Source organism: Myotis yumanensis, unplaced genomic scaffold (genome assembly GCF_028538775.1).
Source record: "Myotis yumanensis isolate MYYU_CA2020_CCGP unplaced genomic scaffold, mMyoYum1.0.hap1 SCAF_15, whole genome shotgun sequence".
Classification (NCBI taxonomy): Eukaryota; Metazoa; Chordata; class Mammalia; order Chiroptera; family Vespertilionidae; genus Myotis; species Myotis yumanensis.
The window spans coordinates 52,840,988-52,859,035 of record NW_027223766.1 but is presented as its reverse complement, the minus strand read 5'-3'; the positions used below and the strand labels follow the sequence as shown (position 1 = coordinate 52,859,035).

Genomic DNA, 18,048 nt, shown 5'->3' with positions numbered 1-18,048 from the left:
TGGTAGGAGGTCGTACGTCTGACAGTTACACTGGAGAGAGATGGCTTGTGGAGACAGGCCCCTTGTTTGTCGCCACTGTAGGAATAGAGGAGATTGTGACTGAAGCGAGTCAGATGGCAGCAAGCTCCCTGTGAACATCGGCATCAGTTCTACATTTTCAGAGAAAAACTAACACGTTTAGGTTCATAAACCTCTAGTTGAATTAAATCTTGTGCCAGTTAGAGTTTATTAAAAAAATGACTTGTATTTTCAGATTTACCAATTAGCAGGAACTGAGTGAACAAAATATTCTGTGACAACATAGTTTGGTTGATTTACATCAATGGCTAGTGGAGGTTTGACCTCCAGCTGTTTAGTCTGTTAATCAAATAAGTGTTTTAAAACTTAAGACTATCTTTCCCTGTATGCTCAGTGGTTAGAGCGTTGGCCATGCACTGAAGGGTCTTGGGTTCAATTCCCAGTCAAGGGCATGTACCTGGGTTGCAGGCTCTATCACTGGCCCTGACGTGTGGGAGGCAATCAATCGATGTGTTTCTCTCACATCGATGTTTCTCTCTGTCTCCCTCCCTCCCTCCCTTCCACTCTCTCTAAAAACATAAATGGAAAAAAATATCCTCAGGTGAGGATTAACAACAACAACAAAAAACAAAATAAAAAAACCAAACAAGACAGAATGCGTGAGCTGCAGGAACGCAAGTGTGTGGATGGATCTTAGCCAGACACCACTGTGTGACAGACGTAAGTCCCCGGACCGCGCACTGCTGCGTCCGTTCGTTTTTTGTTATGTGATTTTTCCTCCGTCTTTAAAGATGACATGATGTGACATGCTGCTATAAAGTTAAAAGCAAAATAACCCTAAAAGTGCCGTTGGGAAATACCCGCTGGGGAAGACAGCATGGGCATATAGCTGAAGAGGCAGAGGGCAGTAGGCAGTCCAGAGCCCCTGCAGGAGGAGCAGCCTTCCCCAACCCCGTGAGACCCCAAAGGAACCGGGGCTGGCCTGGGGCCTTCCTGGTGCACACGAGCCCCGTCCCTGCTTCCTTCTCAGCTGGTCCAAGAGCTTGCCCACCTGTCATGGGTCCCTGGGAGATGCCAGTTAAGTAGCTGGTATTGGTAGCACCTGAGTCAGCTAGAAACGTTTAAACTGCGATGCCATACCGAGTTGATAATGCAGCAAAGGGTGTTACGCAGTTTTGGGAGGTTTTTGTCAAACAGATTTAAACTTAAAGTTTTATACTTGGATAATTAAATTCTAGAAAACTGAATTTTGATAACTATTTCAGTTATTTGGAGTCCCCTAGGTGGAGGGGTTGGTTTGGCTTCTCGGTGGGTTAATCAGTTATACTTAGGCTGTAGGAGTTTGGGGGGGCTGGCGGTCCTTTCAGATGGTGAGTCGGGGCTCGGAGGGCCAGGTCCCAGAGGAGGCTCCCTTGGCATTTGAGAGAGTGTCGGGACTTTGCAGAGCAACTGAAAAAGAAAATCCTTTTCATTGTTGCCAAGATGTGGGCCACGTCCTCCTGTTCAGCATGTCCCTGCTCCCTGGGCTCACAGCTCACTCTGCAAAGAGGGTTTTCTCAGATCTTTGCAGGAGAAAACTCCTAGCTGGAGGAAAGGCGTCCTTTTCCGAAGAGGGCAAAGAAAACGAGAACTGGGAGTGTAGGGCGTTTCAGATTGTATTTTGGTACAGTTTTTTTTTGTGTGTGTGTGCTCTTGAAATGACATTCCCTATGTGTCCTTAATTTGAAAAGCCAGTGTTTTCTTGTAATACTGAATTCAACAAGAGATCTTAAAAAGATTGACAGCCATAAGACAGTAAGCAGGACCTCTGACACGTTTGGAAGTGACACCATTAAAAACCAGGATGGACTTCTGAGTGTGCTGATTCATTAAACGTTCATGGATGCTTCTGCACCAGACACTGACCAATAAGGACGATGAGCTTCTAGTCTGTGCTGGGCAGCTGGTCTTACCAGCCAAGCTTCCTAACCCAGTTTCATCATTCATCAAGGACGTGCCAGCTAAAATCACTGTGCACTATTGCAATAAACAAACATCAGTGTGACCAAATGAAAAGGTTAGAAATGCCAGGGAGAATGAGGGTGTAGAGGAGCCAGGACACCCCATGCTGCTGGTGGGAGTGTCAGCTGGTACATCTCTTGCTTATTCACTGGCTTGGTGATATCGCATAAAGCTACAGTGTGTACAGTTATCATCCAGCAGTGCAGCTCCTGTGGCTACGCAGCAGAAAGGTGTACATGTGCTCCCCAGAAGATGTGCGGGAGTCTTCCTTATGGGAGAGAGAGAGAGAGAGAGAGAGAGAATATGAGAATGAGAATTCTGGTGAAATCCGTTTGTTTCAACCATTCTTGAAGCTTGGCTTCCTGAGCAAATAGATTACTTTTTTTATGCTTAGAGGAAGGAAAAAATGAGTGTTTGGCATTATTCCAAACTAAAGGCCCGGTGCACAAAAATTTGTGCACTCGGGGGGGTCCCTCAGCCCGGCCTGTGCCCTCTCGCAGTCTGGGACCCCTCAGGGGATGTCCACCTGCTGGCTTAGGCCTGCTCTCTGGGGGATCAGGCCTAAGCTGGTAGTCAGGTATCCCTCTGGCAGCCCAGGAGCCCTCGGGGGATGTCCACTGGCCAGCAGGGAGCAGGCCTAAGCTGCGGTCAGACATCCTTAGCGCTGCTGAGGAGGCAGGAGAGGCTCCCACCACCACCACTGTACTGGCAGCCGTCAGCCTGGCTTGTAGCTGAGCAGTGCTCCCCCTGTGGGAGCACACTGACCGCCAGGGGGCAGCTCCTGCATTGAGCGTCTGCCCCCTGGTGGTCAGTGTGTGTCATAGTGACCAGTCATTCCCAGTGGTTCTGCTGTTAGGGTCAATTTGCATTATTATATAGGATAGAGGCCTAGTACACGGGTGGGGGCCGGCTGGTTTGCCCTGAAGGGTGTCCCGGATCAGGGTGGGGGTCCCGCTGGGGTTCCTGGCCAGCCTGGGTGAGGGGCTGAGGGCCGTTTTCAGGCTGGTCAAGCCTCCCAGTGGGGTCCCTCACCCCATGGCGCTGTGGCCAGCCTGGGTGAGGGGCTGAGGGCCATTTTCAGGCTGGCCACAGCCCCTTCAGGGTGGCGGGGGGGTCCCTCTGGGTTGCCTGGCCAGCCTGGGTGAGGGGCTGATGGCCGTTTTCAGGTTGGCCGCGCCCCCCGGCGACCCAAGCTCCCAGCCTGTCCTTTTTTTCATCAGGTATCTGGGATTTATTTATCTTCTATAATTGAAACTTTGTAGCCTTGAGCGGAGCCCAGGTCCGGCCAGGGCAGGCGGGAAGCTTGGCTTCCTCCATCGCTGGGGGCAACCCAAGCCTCCTGCTCGCTCCAGCTCCGTGGCAGCCGCCATCTTTGTGTCAGAGTGACGGAGTGATGATTAATTTGCATATTACTCTTTTATTAGATAGGATAGTCGAAAAATGGAAACAACTCCAGTGGCCATCAGCAGTTACTGGGTGAATGGTTGTGTGTGTCACACTTTTCAGCTTTGAGCAAACTCCAGCTGCTAGATGCGGGCAAATCTCATGAACATGTTGGTGAATGAAGGGAGCCAGGCACGAAGGGTGCCCCTGTGTGAGTCCCTGTGGGTGAGGTCAGCCATGCGGAGCGTGCGAGGGCGCGGCCCCGGCAGCGGTGGGCGGTGGCTAAGGGCTGGAGGGCTGCTGGGCTTCTTGACAGGCCCTCTCTTGCCGAATCGTGGAGCTGAGGACACTTACGTGCTCGCTTTTGTGCTGAAAAATAAAACATTTACAGATTAGTTATATTTTAACTTATTTTTTAAATATTTCAGAGTAATTTGGCAATGCCATACACACCATCATATTGTAATTGTAGCGATGAATTGAGGAAATTACTGATTTCTAATTGTTCTATTTTGTGCATTATTTTTTAGGTATGAATTGAGAATTCGTTATTTGCCAAAAGGATTTCTAAACCAGTTTACTGAAGACAAGCCAACTTTGAATTTCTTCTATCAACAGGTATAGGAGGGTGATTTAATAGACTTTTTTTCTTTGAATTTTACTTATTACATAGCTTTATTTTAAGAATTAGATGAAATCTAACATTTGGGAGAATATAAGTTTGTCACTCTTAGCTAGTGAGAACTTAGGAACTTTGGACACTTGGTGAATTTTTGTATGCTTGGGCAACTCTTAACAGATAATTTTATGTGGAGACAGTAAGTCCTTGGTGACACAGCCGTCGTTCACTCTGATTCAAGTTTAGTTCACATGCCTGAGTGTCAGCACGCTCAGCAGATGCACACTTTGTGTCAGAGCTGACTGCACCTGTATAACCTCAAAAGCAGTTTCCATAATAGGCCAGGATTGGCTTTTTTACACCAATAGGAGGTGCTGTTTGCACCTGACAGTATTAGTTAGGCAATAAATACATGTGGCATAAAGGAACCAACACAATTTTACGACTGAGTAAATCTTGTTAGTATTAGTGAGCTGTGCCCTCACAGTGTCTAATGAATATCAGAGACATTTGAGCTACAATTTTGCCACTAAATGCACTTTTATTTCTTAATCATTTTATTGAGAGTCAGTGTCTGTTCTGAATCTGAATGACAGCACCCGAATGCCTTGGGCGTCCTGTGTGCGGGCGGCGAGCAGGGACTCCTGTGTCGTGATGCGTTTCCTTGTGTGTTTGTTGTGCCCTGTTATTCTGTTGAACTTCACATCTGGGAATCCTGAGGCTCTAGATGGGGGAATGGTGAGCATTCCTGAGTGTTATCTCTTGTTATTCGTTCTGTTTCAGAAGAATCTGTATTTTTGTTGTTTTGGCTTTTTTATCAGGTTAGATATGAAGGAATCATGTTTACATTCTCTCTACCACCATTCCCAGAGAAGCGGAGAGGGAACTTACAGTAACCTCCCTTACTGTTATTATTTATTCTGAAAGCTCACCTGTACTCCACTGTTCCTTGTGTCCCATGCTCTGGGATGGTGTCGTGAGGAAAACCTGTCAGTGGACGTAGTGGGTGTTGGTGGCTGACTTGTTGGACATTGTTCCGTGGATGTAGAGTTTCATTTAAAGATGCCCCAAATGGGACTCCCAGTGTGAGACAGGGTGAATGATTCACTCAATGTTTTTGACCCATTTTAGAATTTCTGAAAGATATTAATCAACACACTATAAATAAACTAGAATCTTGTTATAACTTATTCACTGGAGAGCAAGAGTCTATAAAAACAAGTTTTGACACTAAAGCTAATGGCTCATTCTAAAACAAAACTATTGTCTTACCCTGAAATAGAGTTTTCCCTTTGCCATATAGTATTTTATTCCTCTTTCTCTCGATCTGAACTTGTACTTGTGAAAAGTGTGAATATTTGGTTGGTAACCTCTTGCAAGCAGTGGTGGCCATTGGTTTGAAGGGCTGCGTCAATGTTTAGTCAAGAAGTATTTGTATTGCCCGGCCGGTGTGTCTCAGTGGTTGAGTATCAACCTATGAACCAGGCGGTGACGGTTCCATTCCTGGTCAGAGCACACGCCCAGGTTGTGGGCTCCATCCCCAGCGTGGGGCGAGCAGGAGGCAGCTGATCAATGGTTTTCTCTCATCATTGATGTTTCTGTCTCTCTCTCCCTCTCCCTTCCTCTCTGAAATCAATAAAAAATATGTATTTTTTTTAAAAAGAAGTTATCATATTAGCTGAACTTGTACAGAAACCATTAGCATTATTGAAATTGTTGGCTCTTAGGATGCCTGGTCTGACATGAAGCTGTCACTGTTTTGTCTACAGATACTTTAAGATTTAGATGAGCATGTCCGTCCCTTGGCTCGCAACACTGAATGGAACACCATGACTTCACTCTGGTGTAGAAGCTAGCCGCGCCTGGGGAAGCGTGCCTGAGGCCGGGCACACTGTTTTCTGTCGTCCAGTCTTACTTGCGGGCTTCGGGGTCTGTTGACAAAGTTGTTAGCTGACAGAGTACTCAGAAGAGAGCAAAGCAAAACGCAAACTCTCCTGTGGGGGCCAAGGCACTGAGCTGACATATAGAATCAAGTATGGAGTAGTTTAGGGTTAATACTTTCTGTTAGAGCCCTAGCTGGTTTGGCTCAGTGGTTAAAGCATTGGCCTGTGGACTGAAGGGTCCCAGGTTCGATACTGGTCAAAGACACGTACCTTGGTTGCAGGCTCTTCCCTGGCCAGGCCCTGGTCGGGGCTCGTGCAGGAGGCAACCAATTGATGTGTTTGTTTCACATTGATATTTCTCTCTGTCTCTCCGTCTCTCTTCCAGTCTCTAAAAATCAGTGGAAAAATACCCTCAGGTGAGGATTAGGAAAACCAAAAACTTCCTGTTAGAGATGTGAGTGGGTTTTATATTACACCCTGTGCTGCATTCTATTGCACAGTAAGATGAAAAACTCAAATATAATACTACATGAATTTGGTTTTGATGAATGAAATAAAGCAAATGATTACATTTTCCCACCTGAAAATAGTGTTTAAAAATCATGGGATTGCCGAAACCGGTTTGGCTCAGTGGATAGAGCGTCGGCCTGCGGACTGAAAGGTCCCAGGTTCGATGATTCCGGTCAAGGGCATGTACCTGGGTTGCGGGCACATCCCCAGTAGGAGATGTGCAAGAGGCAGCTGATCGATGTTTCTCTCTCATCGATGTTTCTAACTATCTCTCTCCCTTCCTCTCTGTAAAAAATCAATAAAATATATTTTTAAAAAAATCATGGGATTAATCTTTATGACAGCCTTATGGTGATGTATTTTCCTCAACTGGAATTGATATTCTGCTGTGGGGAGAGTGGTCTGCTAATGGGAGAGTGGAGCTCTGTTTGGAGGGGAGAGCGTTTCCCTCCACGGAGGTTCCCCCGGTGCTTCTTAGCGTGAGCATCAGTGCAGGTGCTGAGCCCGTCATGGCCGTCGGAAAGAGGCGTATTCCCTGCTTCACCTGAACAGGTCCTCCCGTGGAGAGGCGCTCTGCGGCTGCGTGTACTCATGGTGGGGAGGCATTTGTAAAATTCTGTTAGATTCTCCTCTTTACGTGAGATGTTGAGCATGTTTTATTATTTTGCAGATGGATCACAGGTGGTGGGTAGGCGGAAGCTTGTCAGTTGCAGAGTTCACTGGATGTTGAAATATGTAGATGTTCCTGGTCTTGCACGAAGGTCCAAAAAATGCTGAAGTTTGAGTTAGAAAATATGTCCACTGCGAATTTGCACGGGAATAGGGGCTCCCCTCCAGCTTTCCCTTCTGACGGTAGGAAGGGTGTAGAGCAGCTCGAAGTTATTCTGACGAAGTTTGTTGTTTCTTAAAGTCCCATGTGCATGCTCATAGGTTACACCAGCTCTTCTTAGGAGGAGAGGCTCTTGTTAGATCTTTCACTATTTTTTTATTATTCATCTTCATGTCCCGCATCGAGCGTCATTACTGACAGTATGTATACAGTATGCAAAGGTGAACATCTATTGAATGAGTAAGTCTAAAATGTATTTTTTTAAACAGCATTGTTTTCCCATTCCTTTGTTGCAGGTGAAGAGTGATTATATGTTGGAGATCGCGGACCAAGTAGACCAGGACATCGCTTTGAAGTTGGGTTGTCTAGAAATACGGTAAGGCGCTAACTGCACAGTCTTTATGCATCAGTGGCTTTTGTTATTTTGGGAAATTACTCAGGTATTTTCCTTTTCTCATAAAGATTATCAATAAAATATTGAATAAAATGTGAGCAACAACTTGAAGACAATTCTCTTGCATGTCTGATGCGGTTGCCCTGTGATGTGGGCCTCCACCTGAGTGGGTGTGGCTCCGACTGTGTGCGGACCCTTGAGGGAAGGTGACGTTCAGAAGTTGTGAATGTAGCTGGTCCCTTACGGCTGGAATCTGTGCCTCGCCTTTCCAGAGAGTCAGACCTGCTTCCCCTTAAAGGGGAAAGGAGGCTGTTCAGTAGAAATAGTCTGGGTTGCCCTGGCCGGGAGGCTCAGTTGTTGAGTGTTGTCCTGAGCACTGAAAGGTCGCATTCGGTTCCCAGTCAGGGCACATAACCAGATTGTGGGTTCAATCTCCACTCAGGGTGCGTGTGGGAGGCAACCAATCAATGTTTCTCTCTCATGCTCTCTCTCTCCCCTTTTCTCTCTAAAAAATTAATAAAAACATTTTTTAAAAATAGTAAAAATTTCAAAAAAAGAAATAGTTCTGGGTTAATCCATTGTGCTTCATTAGGATGTGGGGACATGCTGCGAATTAGGTTCATTCTGTATTCGAGTTCATCAGAATGTTTGTGGCTGAGCCACAGGGTAGTTAAGTCCCTCCCACCTTACAGTTTTTATCATTGGACAACATAGACATTCTTTACACGTGTATAAAACTTCATATCTTTCCTGATTTTAGGCGATCGTACTGGGAGATGCGGGGCAATGCACTAGAGAAGAAGTCTAACTATGAAGTATTAGAGTAAGTATCACACGTTGGAAACGAGCCTTCTGGAAGCAAATATTCAGAACTAGCTCATTCTTCAAATTGTAGTTTTCGTTAGTTGATCTTTACTTGAAAGTAAATATTATTTAAAACATACTAGGAACTAATGTAGAAGTTTCTAGAGGGTGTCGGGGTAGGGGGCAGTACTTGATATCTGAGATGGTTGTCCACTCCAAGTTTTGGAGAAGGAGTGTGGGTAGGTGGGGGGCTGCTGATCGGGCAGCAGGCTGATCCAGGAGGGGAGACCAGCTTTTGCGAAGGCACAGAAACTCGATGAGATAACGGCTGGAAAACCGTCACTTTGTTTTGGATAGAACACCTTGCTCTGAGGAGACAGTTGGGTTACTCTTGATATTTTTATTCTAAAAATCAACAAATCCAACTTTAGAGAATGGGAAAAGCACTATCTAGAAATTTAAATTTTCACCCTGGAGTCACATCGGTGCTGCAGATTGGAAAAGATGAGAAATTAGAGAAGTAAATGGAAAACCAGGGCTTCGTGAATGAGCGGATAGAGGAAACCAGGGAAAGTATGTTATGGAGCCAACAAGCATGTTACAAAGATGGAGTGAACCCCACAGTAAAGACCAGTCAGGTCGTAGAGGAGAGGGTTAGACTTTGGGTGTAGGATCAACCACATGCACTGGCGTGATTTCTGTATGACGCCGCTGACTTCCATGTGTTTTTAAATATTTTATATTCAGTTTATTTGTTTCCTTATGTGATTTTGAACAGAAACCTGTATTTCACTTTTCTCCCTGATCTTTTGTACATGCCCGGGTCTCCTGACATTCCTTGCTGTGTCCAGGCTTTATTTCATCTTATCAGCACATGACTGCCACCTAGTGGCCAAAAGCCCTGGGCACTTGGTCTTGAAAGGAAAAAAGAAAGCTCCTTGCCCATCCGTTTCCTTGGCCAGCGTGCTGGAGCTCTTGTAACGCGATGGATTTGTAGCCTGATCTAAAGAAAGTTACCGGGTTCCAGCATTTTCACACCCTCAGCTTTTGTCCTCAGCAAATCCCTGAATCTCTTGCTTCCTGTGTGAGCCTGAGATGATGAACCTCGACTGGGTAAAGGTGTCCCTTACTCAAAAAGTTCAGTTTAAAAAAGAATCCGCCTTTAGGATTAATTCACAGTTTATTTTTTTAAACTCCCATAGCCTGTTCCCCTTTTGTTACCTAACCCGGCCCATCTGCAAGTACAGCACTGCCCCCTTGACATGGAGCTGGGAGAAGAGCAGTTTACCTGTACATTGCCGTTTCAAAGAGGCAATATTTAAAATAGGTTTCCAGTAAGTGTTCAAAGAACAAAAGACTTTCTACTAAAACCACATTGCATGGATGTCTTCTGCGTATGTGTACATCAGCGGTCGCCAACCTTTCAGACCTCACGGACCACCAGTGGTCCGCAGACCACCGGTTGGCAACCGCTGGTCTAGATGATGACTAGTCCTGTCCCTTCGGTGGCCTTGCTGGTGAGCTGGAATGTTGTGTCCTTCCTTCCTGGATTGCATGTGCAGGGATAAATAGGTCACACTCCTGGGCTCTGGCAGTAGTGTCATTCTGTTCATGGACTTGGTGTTACTGTTACAAATCTTTTTCTATTTCAGAAAAGATGTTGGTTTGAAGCGGTTTTTCCCCAGGAGTTTACTGGATTCTGTCAAGGTAATTAGAGTTCACTGTATCACAGTCAGATGGCCACTTACTCACACCCCCTGTGATAGGTGGTTTCCTCCCTCGTGTGTAAGTTGTGATGTTGTAGGCACAGCTTCCTGCTCCTTACTCTTCAAGAGTGTCGGAAGCTGTCACAGCTGAGGAGACAGGAGACTCGAGTAAGTGAGAGCCTGACGGTCAAAGGGAGGAGTGCACAGTGTCCTCGGTGGACAGACAGTGACACGTGGGCACAGTCTGTGGTGCCGTGGACAGGGCTGGACCAGGGCCACGGAAGGTGTCCACTCAGGTGGGGCTCTGCTGTCTGCTGGTTTGAGAAGTTGCTCTCCAGTTCCCAGGTGATGAAATAAAGTGCTTTCTAGAGCAGCAGTGGGCGCTCAGTTTCATTCTTAGAGAAACAGTAATTCTCATGTCCGATTAGCAGGTGCCAGTGCGGGGTTGGCACTTAGTCAAGCACAGAATCCCCGGCTTAGGAGTCACTCAGCACTCCATTGTGGGCATCTGCTGGGTGCCAGGTCCTGAGCGTGGGCGCCAGGGAGAGTGAACCTGGTGTTGGCATGAAAAGTTCCCATCTGATACAGGCCCCTGTGGGCAGGCTGAAAAGAAGCAACCCATGCTCATGGCAGCAGCATTTACAGTAGCCAAGACAGGGAGCAACTTCTGTGTCCATCGATGGATGAATGGATAGAGAACATGCACACTCAATGGAACAGTACTCAGCTATAAAAAGAAGCAGATCCTGCCCTAGCCGGTGTGGCTCAGTGGATAGAGTGTCGGCCTATGGACTGAAGGGGTCCCGGGTTCGATTCTGGTCAAGGGCACATGCCTGGGTTTGTGGGCTCGATCCCCAGTGGGGGGTGGTGCAGGAGGCAGCCAATCAATGATTCTCTCTCATCATTGATGTTTCAATCTTTCCCTCTTCCTTCCTCTCTGAAATCAATAAAAATATATATTTAAAAAAAGCAGCAGCAGCAGATCCTGCCATGTGACAACATGGCTGTTCCTGGAGGGCAAGTGCTGGGTGAAATAAGTTAGAGACAAATACCGTGTGATTTCACTCCTATGTGGGATCTAAAGTCTAAATCCCAAACAAAACAGACCCAACTCATAGACACAGACAGCAGATGGGTGGGTGCCAGAAGTGGGGACGGGTGGGGAAATGGGGGAAGAGTCCAAAGGCACAGACTCCCAGTTACCAAATAAACGTCCCGGGATGTGACGCACAGCATGCGACTGCAGCTGAGGAGACCGTCTTGCATATTTGAACGTTGCCAAGAGTAGCTTTAAAAGTTCTCTTCTCAAGAAAAAAATGTGCAGCTCTGTGAGGTGATGGGTATAACCGGACATTGGGGCCATCCTTTTGCAATACATTCAATATTGAGTCATCGTGTGGTCTGCCTGAAACTACCACAGTGTCATATCAGTCATATCTCATTTTTTAAAAAAAATATATTTTATTGATTTTTTACAGAGAGGAAAGGAGAGAGATAGAGAATTAGAAACATCGATGAGAGAGAAACATCAATCAGCTGCCTCCTGCACATCTCCTACGGGGGATGCGCCCGCAACCCAGGTACATGCCCCCGACCGGAATCGAACCTGGGACCTTTCAGTCCGCAGGCCGACGCTCTATCCACTGAGCCAAACCGGTTTTGGCTATCTCATTTTTTAAAAAGCACACTGTGTATGCACTGTTAGCATATCTGTATTTAGCAGTCTGTTCTTTCCTTATTGGAAATTTTCTTTAGCATTACATCATAACCTTTTCATCTGGAAGCCCTAGGCATCCGTTGTTGCTAGCGGCATTTGATAAGTATTCGGTTGACTGATAGGAAATTATTTTCGTGTTGTAATTTCTGATACTCTGACCTAATAATACTGCTTTATTATTATTATTATTATTTTAGTCCTCACCTGAGGATATTTTTCCATTAATTTTTAAAGAGTGGAAGGGAGAGGGGAGAGACCCAGAGAGAAACTTCGATGTGAGAGAGACACATCAGTTGGTCGCCTCCCACAGGAGCCCCAACCAGAGCCAGGGATCGAGTCTGAAACTGAGGTCCATGCCCTTTGACCGGAATGGAGTCTAGGACCCTCCAGTCCACAGGCCAACACTGTCCCCTGACCAAGCCAGCTAAGGCCATGCTGCTTCATTGTGAGGAAGTGTCAGGTTCTGAGTGGTTTTCTCTCTGTGAATCCGTTTGAAATTGAATAGCATGCGGGATCGATGGGATGCCTTGTGTCCCACGCAGATGAAGGGCATATTGTTTCTCTGCTTCCTCATGCATTGATGCCGGTGAGCACTGTGCTCCCACGTGTCCGTGTGTGAGTCCCACCCCTGTGCTCACTGTGCTCCCATGTGTTTGTGTCTGAGTCCCACCCCGTGCTCTCCTTTTCAGAGCCCCTGCGTGTGCATACTTTTCTCATATTTCTTCGTGGAATTCTGTGATGGGACTTTAATGTCTGTCACCGTCACACAGCCGTTCTTAGGGCTGGGGAGAGAGCTGGGTAGACAGACCGAGCAGCGTGCGTTCCTACAGACAGCCCTGCAGCTTCATTTTGTCTGAGTCCCACCTCTTTGTGCCAAGCCCGCCGTTCTGTGACCGTCCTCAGCGGGCATGCCCTGGGTTTCCCCTGCTGGGCCAAGAGTGTGGTTTTCTAAGGTTTCTGGTGGGAGATGCCAAGTCCGTCGGAAAGGCTGCACTGACTGCCCCCCTAGCAATGGGCCTGTGAGTGCCGCGGCTCCTCACCTGTGCCAGGTCCCTGTCATGGGCAGGGGCATGTTTTTAATGCCTCACTCTTTACATGTTCGAATGAACCAACATTACCTTACACATTCCATCTAAGATACAAAGCTTGGAGCCGCTGTACTATACACTGGAAAGTGGTGAAGGTGGTATTTCCGTGTCTTTGTATTTTATTATCGCTATTTAAAAAGAAACACAGCTCTGACGAGGATGGCATTTGCAAAGCTGTGACAGGTGCACCGAGTGTGTAGGGAAGACCTCTTCCTTGACGTCAGCTGGTGTTGCCGAGCGCTTGCCTCATTCTCGACTCTGAAAGGTTTTGTGATTGTCGCGTAGGCCAAAACACTCAGAAAACTGATCCAGCAGACTTTCAGACAGTTTGCCAACCTCAACCGCGAGGAGAGCATCCTGAAGTTCTTCGAGATCCTCTCCCCAGTGTACAGATTCGACAAGGAGTGCTTCAAGTGCGCACTCGGGGTAAGTGCTGCTCGGGGAGGCGCGGGCGTGGCCAGCTGGCTTTTCTTACCTGGTGTATCTACATTTCTGATGGAAATGGAATTGGTCACATTTCGAACATCAGAATGTGGGGAAATGCCCAAAAAGTGTATCAGTGTGAGTACAGTCATCTCTCTTGATGGCATGCCTGTGTTCAGTTAGACTCTATTCCAGCTGCGCAGACTGTTGATAACCTGTTCCCGAAGGGCTAGTTTGCCCTGTTCAGACTGTCTTCCCAAGCAGCCATTAGTTTCAGACCCCCTGGAAGGAGCGCAGAGTCTCTGGTGAGGTTAGGGAGATGCAGATCGATGAGGTTATAAATACTTCATATTACTCGGTTAGACAGATGAATGGCTAGCTCAGCCAGCCTCCCATTGGTCCTTTAATGTGCCCCGGCTCTTTATCTAAAATAGTTCTTTTTCCTTCCGGTACCTCTGCCTTCACCTGTCTCACCTTCAAAAGTCAAGCTGGATTATTTCGGTGGAGCTGGCGATCGGCCCCGAGGAAGGCATCAGCTACCTCACAGACAAGGGCTGCAATGTAAGTCTGCTCCTGGCGCCCGGCCACTGCTGCACACGCCCCCTCACGTAGGCTGGCTGCCGGCCGAGGGCCGAGCTAAGGAATGGGGATTCGCTGGGTCTGGGGCACTTGTAGACGGAGCGAGGGAGAAGCCAGGGAAGGAGCTGTGAAAGAGCCAGGCCGGTGGCAGGAACCACATGGGCACCTGCCCCCTGGGCCCAGAGGAGAGTGAGCCTTGGGGCCGTGCTGCCCAGACGCCAGGGCAGGGGGCACGGGGGTACCCAGGAGCATCTCCGAAGACTCCTGTGCCTGAAAGCAAAGCTGTAAAGACGCTTTGCTGGGAGGAAGCTGAGTTTGAGTCCTTTGTGATTCAGAATTCCCGCCCCACCCCACGGTGTAACCCATGTTTTGGGGGGCACTTGGCAAGAGAAGCTGATAGCTTGTGATGTGATAAGAGCAGGAGGCCGTAGCCAGGCCGGTTGCTTTGGATAAATGTGTCGGAATTGACTGCATGCAGAGGAGTCACCGATGAAATGCTGGAGGGCCACAGAAGAGGCCTACTGGTCTCCTGAGAAATGAATTCCGCTTGGGAACTGAGCACAGGCCCTTGGCCTGTCTGCATGGGAAGGTCCCTGGGCACCTCCCACCTCCCGAGCTCCGTTCCACCCTGGAACTTGAGGTCTCGGACTCATGCAGGCTCAGGATGTGCTGGGAGTGGGTGGGCCCAGTCCCTCCCTGTGGGAACGGGAGCAGAACATTCGCTCCGACCAGGAATTTCTCATGGTTCCGTCTCCCCCTCCCTCCCCTGGGTGGCGAAGAGCCAAGTCAAGGACTCCCTTCTACTTCCTTCGCCTGTCTGTCTCCTTGCTCTGGTACCTGCGTGGCTCTTGGCCAGCTCCCGGGGCAGTGCCCCTCCTTGGCCACCAGGAGCGCAAAGAGCAGGCACATCGCAGGCCCTGCAGTGAGCAACGGTTCCAGCGGCTCCACCGCTGCTCAGAAAGAGAAGCCCCTGGTGCTGCTGGGACAGTCCCTTCCCTCTGACACCAGGCGTAGGGGAGGGCGTCCTCAGGAGAGCGGGGGTGGGACTGAGCCTTCGGGGATGCGTGGAGTCCGTCTTTGCTGTGTGGTCCAGTGTGTGCCTTTTCTTCCCAAAGCCCACACATCTGGCCGACTTCAATCAAGTGCAGACCATTCAGTATTCAAACAGCGAAGACAAGGACAGGAAAGGAATGCTCCAGCTCAAGATAGCGGGCGCGCCTGAGGTACGCACGCTCACTGCCGTCGCGGTGTTTGTAGGGCGAGGTGTCCATGGGTCCTCAGCACTGGTACATTACAAATAATCCTGATTAAATGCCCCAAGAGTAGAACAGGACACAGATTTAAAAATCAATTGAGAGCATCATTGTGAAGATGATTGAAGATTAATGCGAATTACCAAGGCAATCAACTTCTTAAAATTATGTAAAAATACACGTATTCTGTAAACTGTTATTTCCCACACCACGACGTCTGGCCCCAGAGCCTGGGTTCTCCATCAGCGTGCATGAGTGCACGAGCAACAGGTGTGGCGTGGGGAGTGAGCACCAGACCAGTGCCGCCTAAGGTAGCCTTTCTGCAGATGGACGGGGAACACGACGTGTGGAGGAGTCGGGCCAGCGAGGCGCAAACACTGTGTGTGGTGTGGAAGCATGTTAGGCGCTCATCCCTCCCCTGCGGTGCACGCCAGGCCCGGGGCGGCCCTCCTGGCCGTGCTCACCTGCACTGCTTCTCACCTGTCCTCCTTCCTCTCCCCCTTGGTGGGGCGTTTCTGAGGCTCTGGGAAATGCATTTGATTCTTAGTATTAAATGACATGATAAATATTGAAACCTTGTCGTAAATGGGGATTTCCTGCAAAGAGCTCTGGAAGTTCTTGTGGGGTCCTGTTGTTTTCACACGGTCCTTTCTTTGTACTTTCCCCCACGTAACAGTGGGTAGTGCAGGGAGGCAAGTTGCTCACTTACAGGGGATGGTAGGTGCTACGTGAAGCAGCACAAGGCTGTGTTTGCAAGTCCAGCACAGCTCTGCGTGTCGCCTGGATGGCACTCCATGGGGGTTGTTAGGAAGGCTATCGAAGCGCCTGTTTTCTGTTGGAAGGAGGGATGTCTACGCTCTTGGGCAGCACATGCTTGAGAATAGTGACATTTCACTCATTCCCTTGGATTTAGAAAAGCTGTGAAGGGTGGTTGCTAACATTTACTCCGTTAGTGTAGTTTCTGCAGCAAACCCTACCTTAGCTTGCTGGTCCTCTGCATTCTTCCTTTCGTTAGAGGGTGCAGAGGGGCAGGCGTTCTGAAGGGGAAGACTTTTTTCACCTCCTCGTATTCTAGAAAGCGAGTCTCCGTGTGAGTGATGCTTCCGTTTTCGTCTGGGTTTGCCTTCTGTCACAGTCTAGGAATAGCGTCTGAAATATCAAATTTCCTTTCCCTCAAACCTCAGGACCAGCCTGTTTCCCTCCCACCCCGTTTCCACGGCATCTAGCGATCTGATGCCACGCGCAGCTGTCCCGCTGGTTGTGGGGAGAACAATAGCGGCTCTTTCTCGGTCTGTTCCCCTTTTAGCCTCTGACGGTGACAGCACCGTCCCTGACCATCGCCGAGAACATGGCCGACTTGATCGATGGGTACTGCCGGCTGGTGAACGGAGCCTCCCAGTCCTTCATCATCCGACCCCAGAAAGGTGAGCTTCTGTTTCCATTGGCGCGTGCCCACCGCGCTGTGAGACGAGCTGCCCCACAGCCTGGAGCCCCTTTCGATAGCTCTGAACGAGAACGCAGACGAGTGACTCAGCCCGTAAGTCTGCATTCTTGTTTTCCTAGGGAAGTGGCCCAGCTCCCGCCCAAGCGCTGGGTGTGAATAGAGCTTAAAGGAAGCTGGTGTGTTGTGAGCGATGCACTCGGAGTGTTCTCTAGGTGACCGTTAGCATTTTTAAATAAACTTTTGGGATAATGTTCTGGGTTGGTTTTTAGTTTCTCTTCTAATTCATGTAAATAAAACTCTTTGCTGTTTTTTCTTGTACATCTCAAAAGCTTAGAGCAGCCCAAGAACAAGATTAGTTCTAAATCATGAGGTAAAAGCAACAATTAGGATGAATAATTATCCTAGGGGGGCTGTATTGCTTCAGAAATGGTGTGTGGGTTTTGCAAAGCAGTAGGAAGGGACGTGTCAGAGGCTTGGGCTCCTGAACGTCAAAGAAAGCTTTCCCAGCAGGACAGTCGCACGGTGAGTGCAGGGGGCACTGGGCTTTGGAAGTGTGTCGCCTGTGGCTCCAGTCCGAGCCTCTGCTGCCCTCTGTGGCGCCTCCTCTCTGTGCCACGGCGCTCATCTCTGAGCACAAAGTGTGGCCTGTCTTCTGTGGGCTTGGGGGGGGTCCACTTGCATGTGTGTGAAGGCCTGGGACTGCGCTTGTGCACACGTGTTCCCAGTGTCAGTTCTTGTGTTCCCGTGGCTGCCACGGCTGCTGTGAGTGGGACGCAGTCTGGGAACCCTGACTTGGAGATTGTTCATCTGTGAGAGACAAGTGACACCGACTTTAGATCCTGGTCGGTGGCTCCACAGTCGTCCCCCAGAGCAGCCAGCTGTGTGGGGGGCAGGCGGACACAGGGTCCCTCCGGCATGCACCTGGTGGCGAAGGTGGCTCCAGAGGAGAGTCCGCAAGGGCTGGCTGGTGTGTGCCCACGTGAGCAGGCTGGGTTTACCGTGGAGAGTATAGAAAAGCTTGAGGAGCCCTAGCCGATTTGGCTCAGTGGATAGCGCGTAGGCCTGCTGACTGAGGGTCCCGGGTTCGATTCCGGTCAAAGGCACACGCCCAGGTTGTGGGCTTGATCCCCAGTAGGGGGTGCAGGAGGCAGCCGATCCATGATTCTCATCATTGATGTTGCTGTCTCTCTCTCCCTCTCCCTTCCTCTCTGAAATCAATAAAAATATATTAAAAAACAAACACGAAAAGCACAAGAACAGAGAGCCCCGGACAGGAGTGGAGGAGCAAGCAGTGTGTGTGCACACGTGTGTAGACAGGAATCATTGGAACCTTTGTTGCTGCTAGTAAGCTCATTTATCAAAACGTAGAAGGTCCAGCCCTTTGTTATGGAGTGTTC

At 48.8% G+C, this 18,048-nt stretch overlaps 1 protein-coding gene across 10 annotated transcripts in view; it reads left to right on the top strand.

The window, feature by feature from the left end:
- PTK2 (protein tyrosine kinase 2) overlaps positions 1 to 18,048 on the top strand; it is a 115,195-nt gene that overhangs the window by 33,321 nt on the left and 63,826 nt on the right. For all 10 annotated transcript variants that reach the window (XM_070392443.1, XM_070392441.1, XM_070392442.1 and 7 more), the window contains 8 exons: positions 3,933 to 4,020; positions 7,540 to 7,619; positions 8,398 to 8,460; positions 10,094 to 10,148; positions 13,238 to 13,378; positions 13,859 to 13,936; positions 15,070 to 15,177; positions 16,514 to 16,631. In XM_070392443.1, coding sequence (XP_070248544.1) covers positions 3,933 to 4,020; positions 7,540 to 7,619; positions 8,398 to 8,460; positions 10,094 to 10,148; positions 13,238 to 13,378; positions 13,859 to 13,936; positions 15,070 to 15,177; positions 16,514 to 16,631 — 731 coding nt within the window. The remainder of the gene's footprint in view (positions 1 to 3,932; positions 4,021 to 7,539; positions 7,620 to 8,397; positions 8,461 to 10,093; positions 10,149 to 13,237; positions 13,379 to 13,858; positions 13,937 to 15,069; positions 15,178 to 16,513; positions 16,632 to 18,048) is intronic.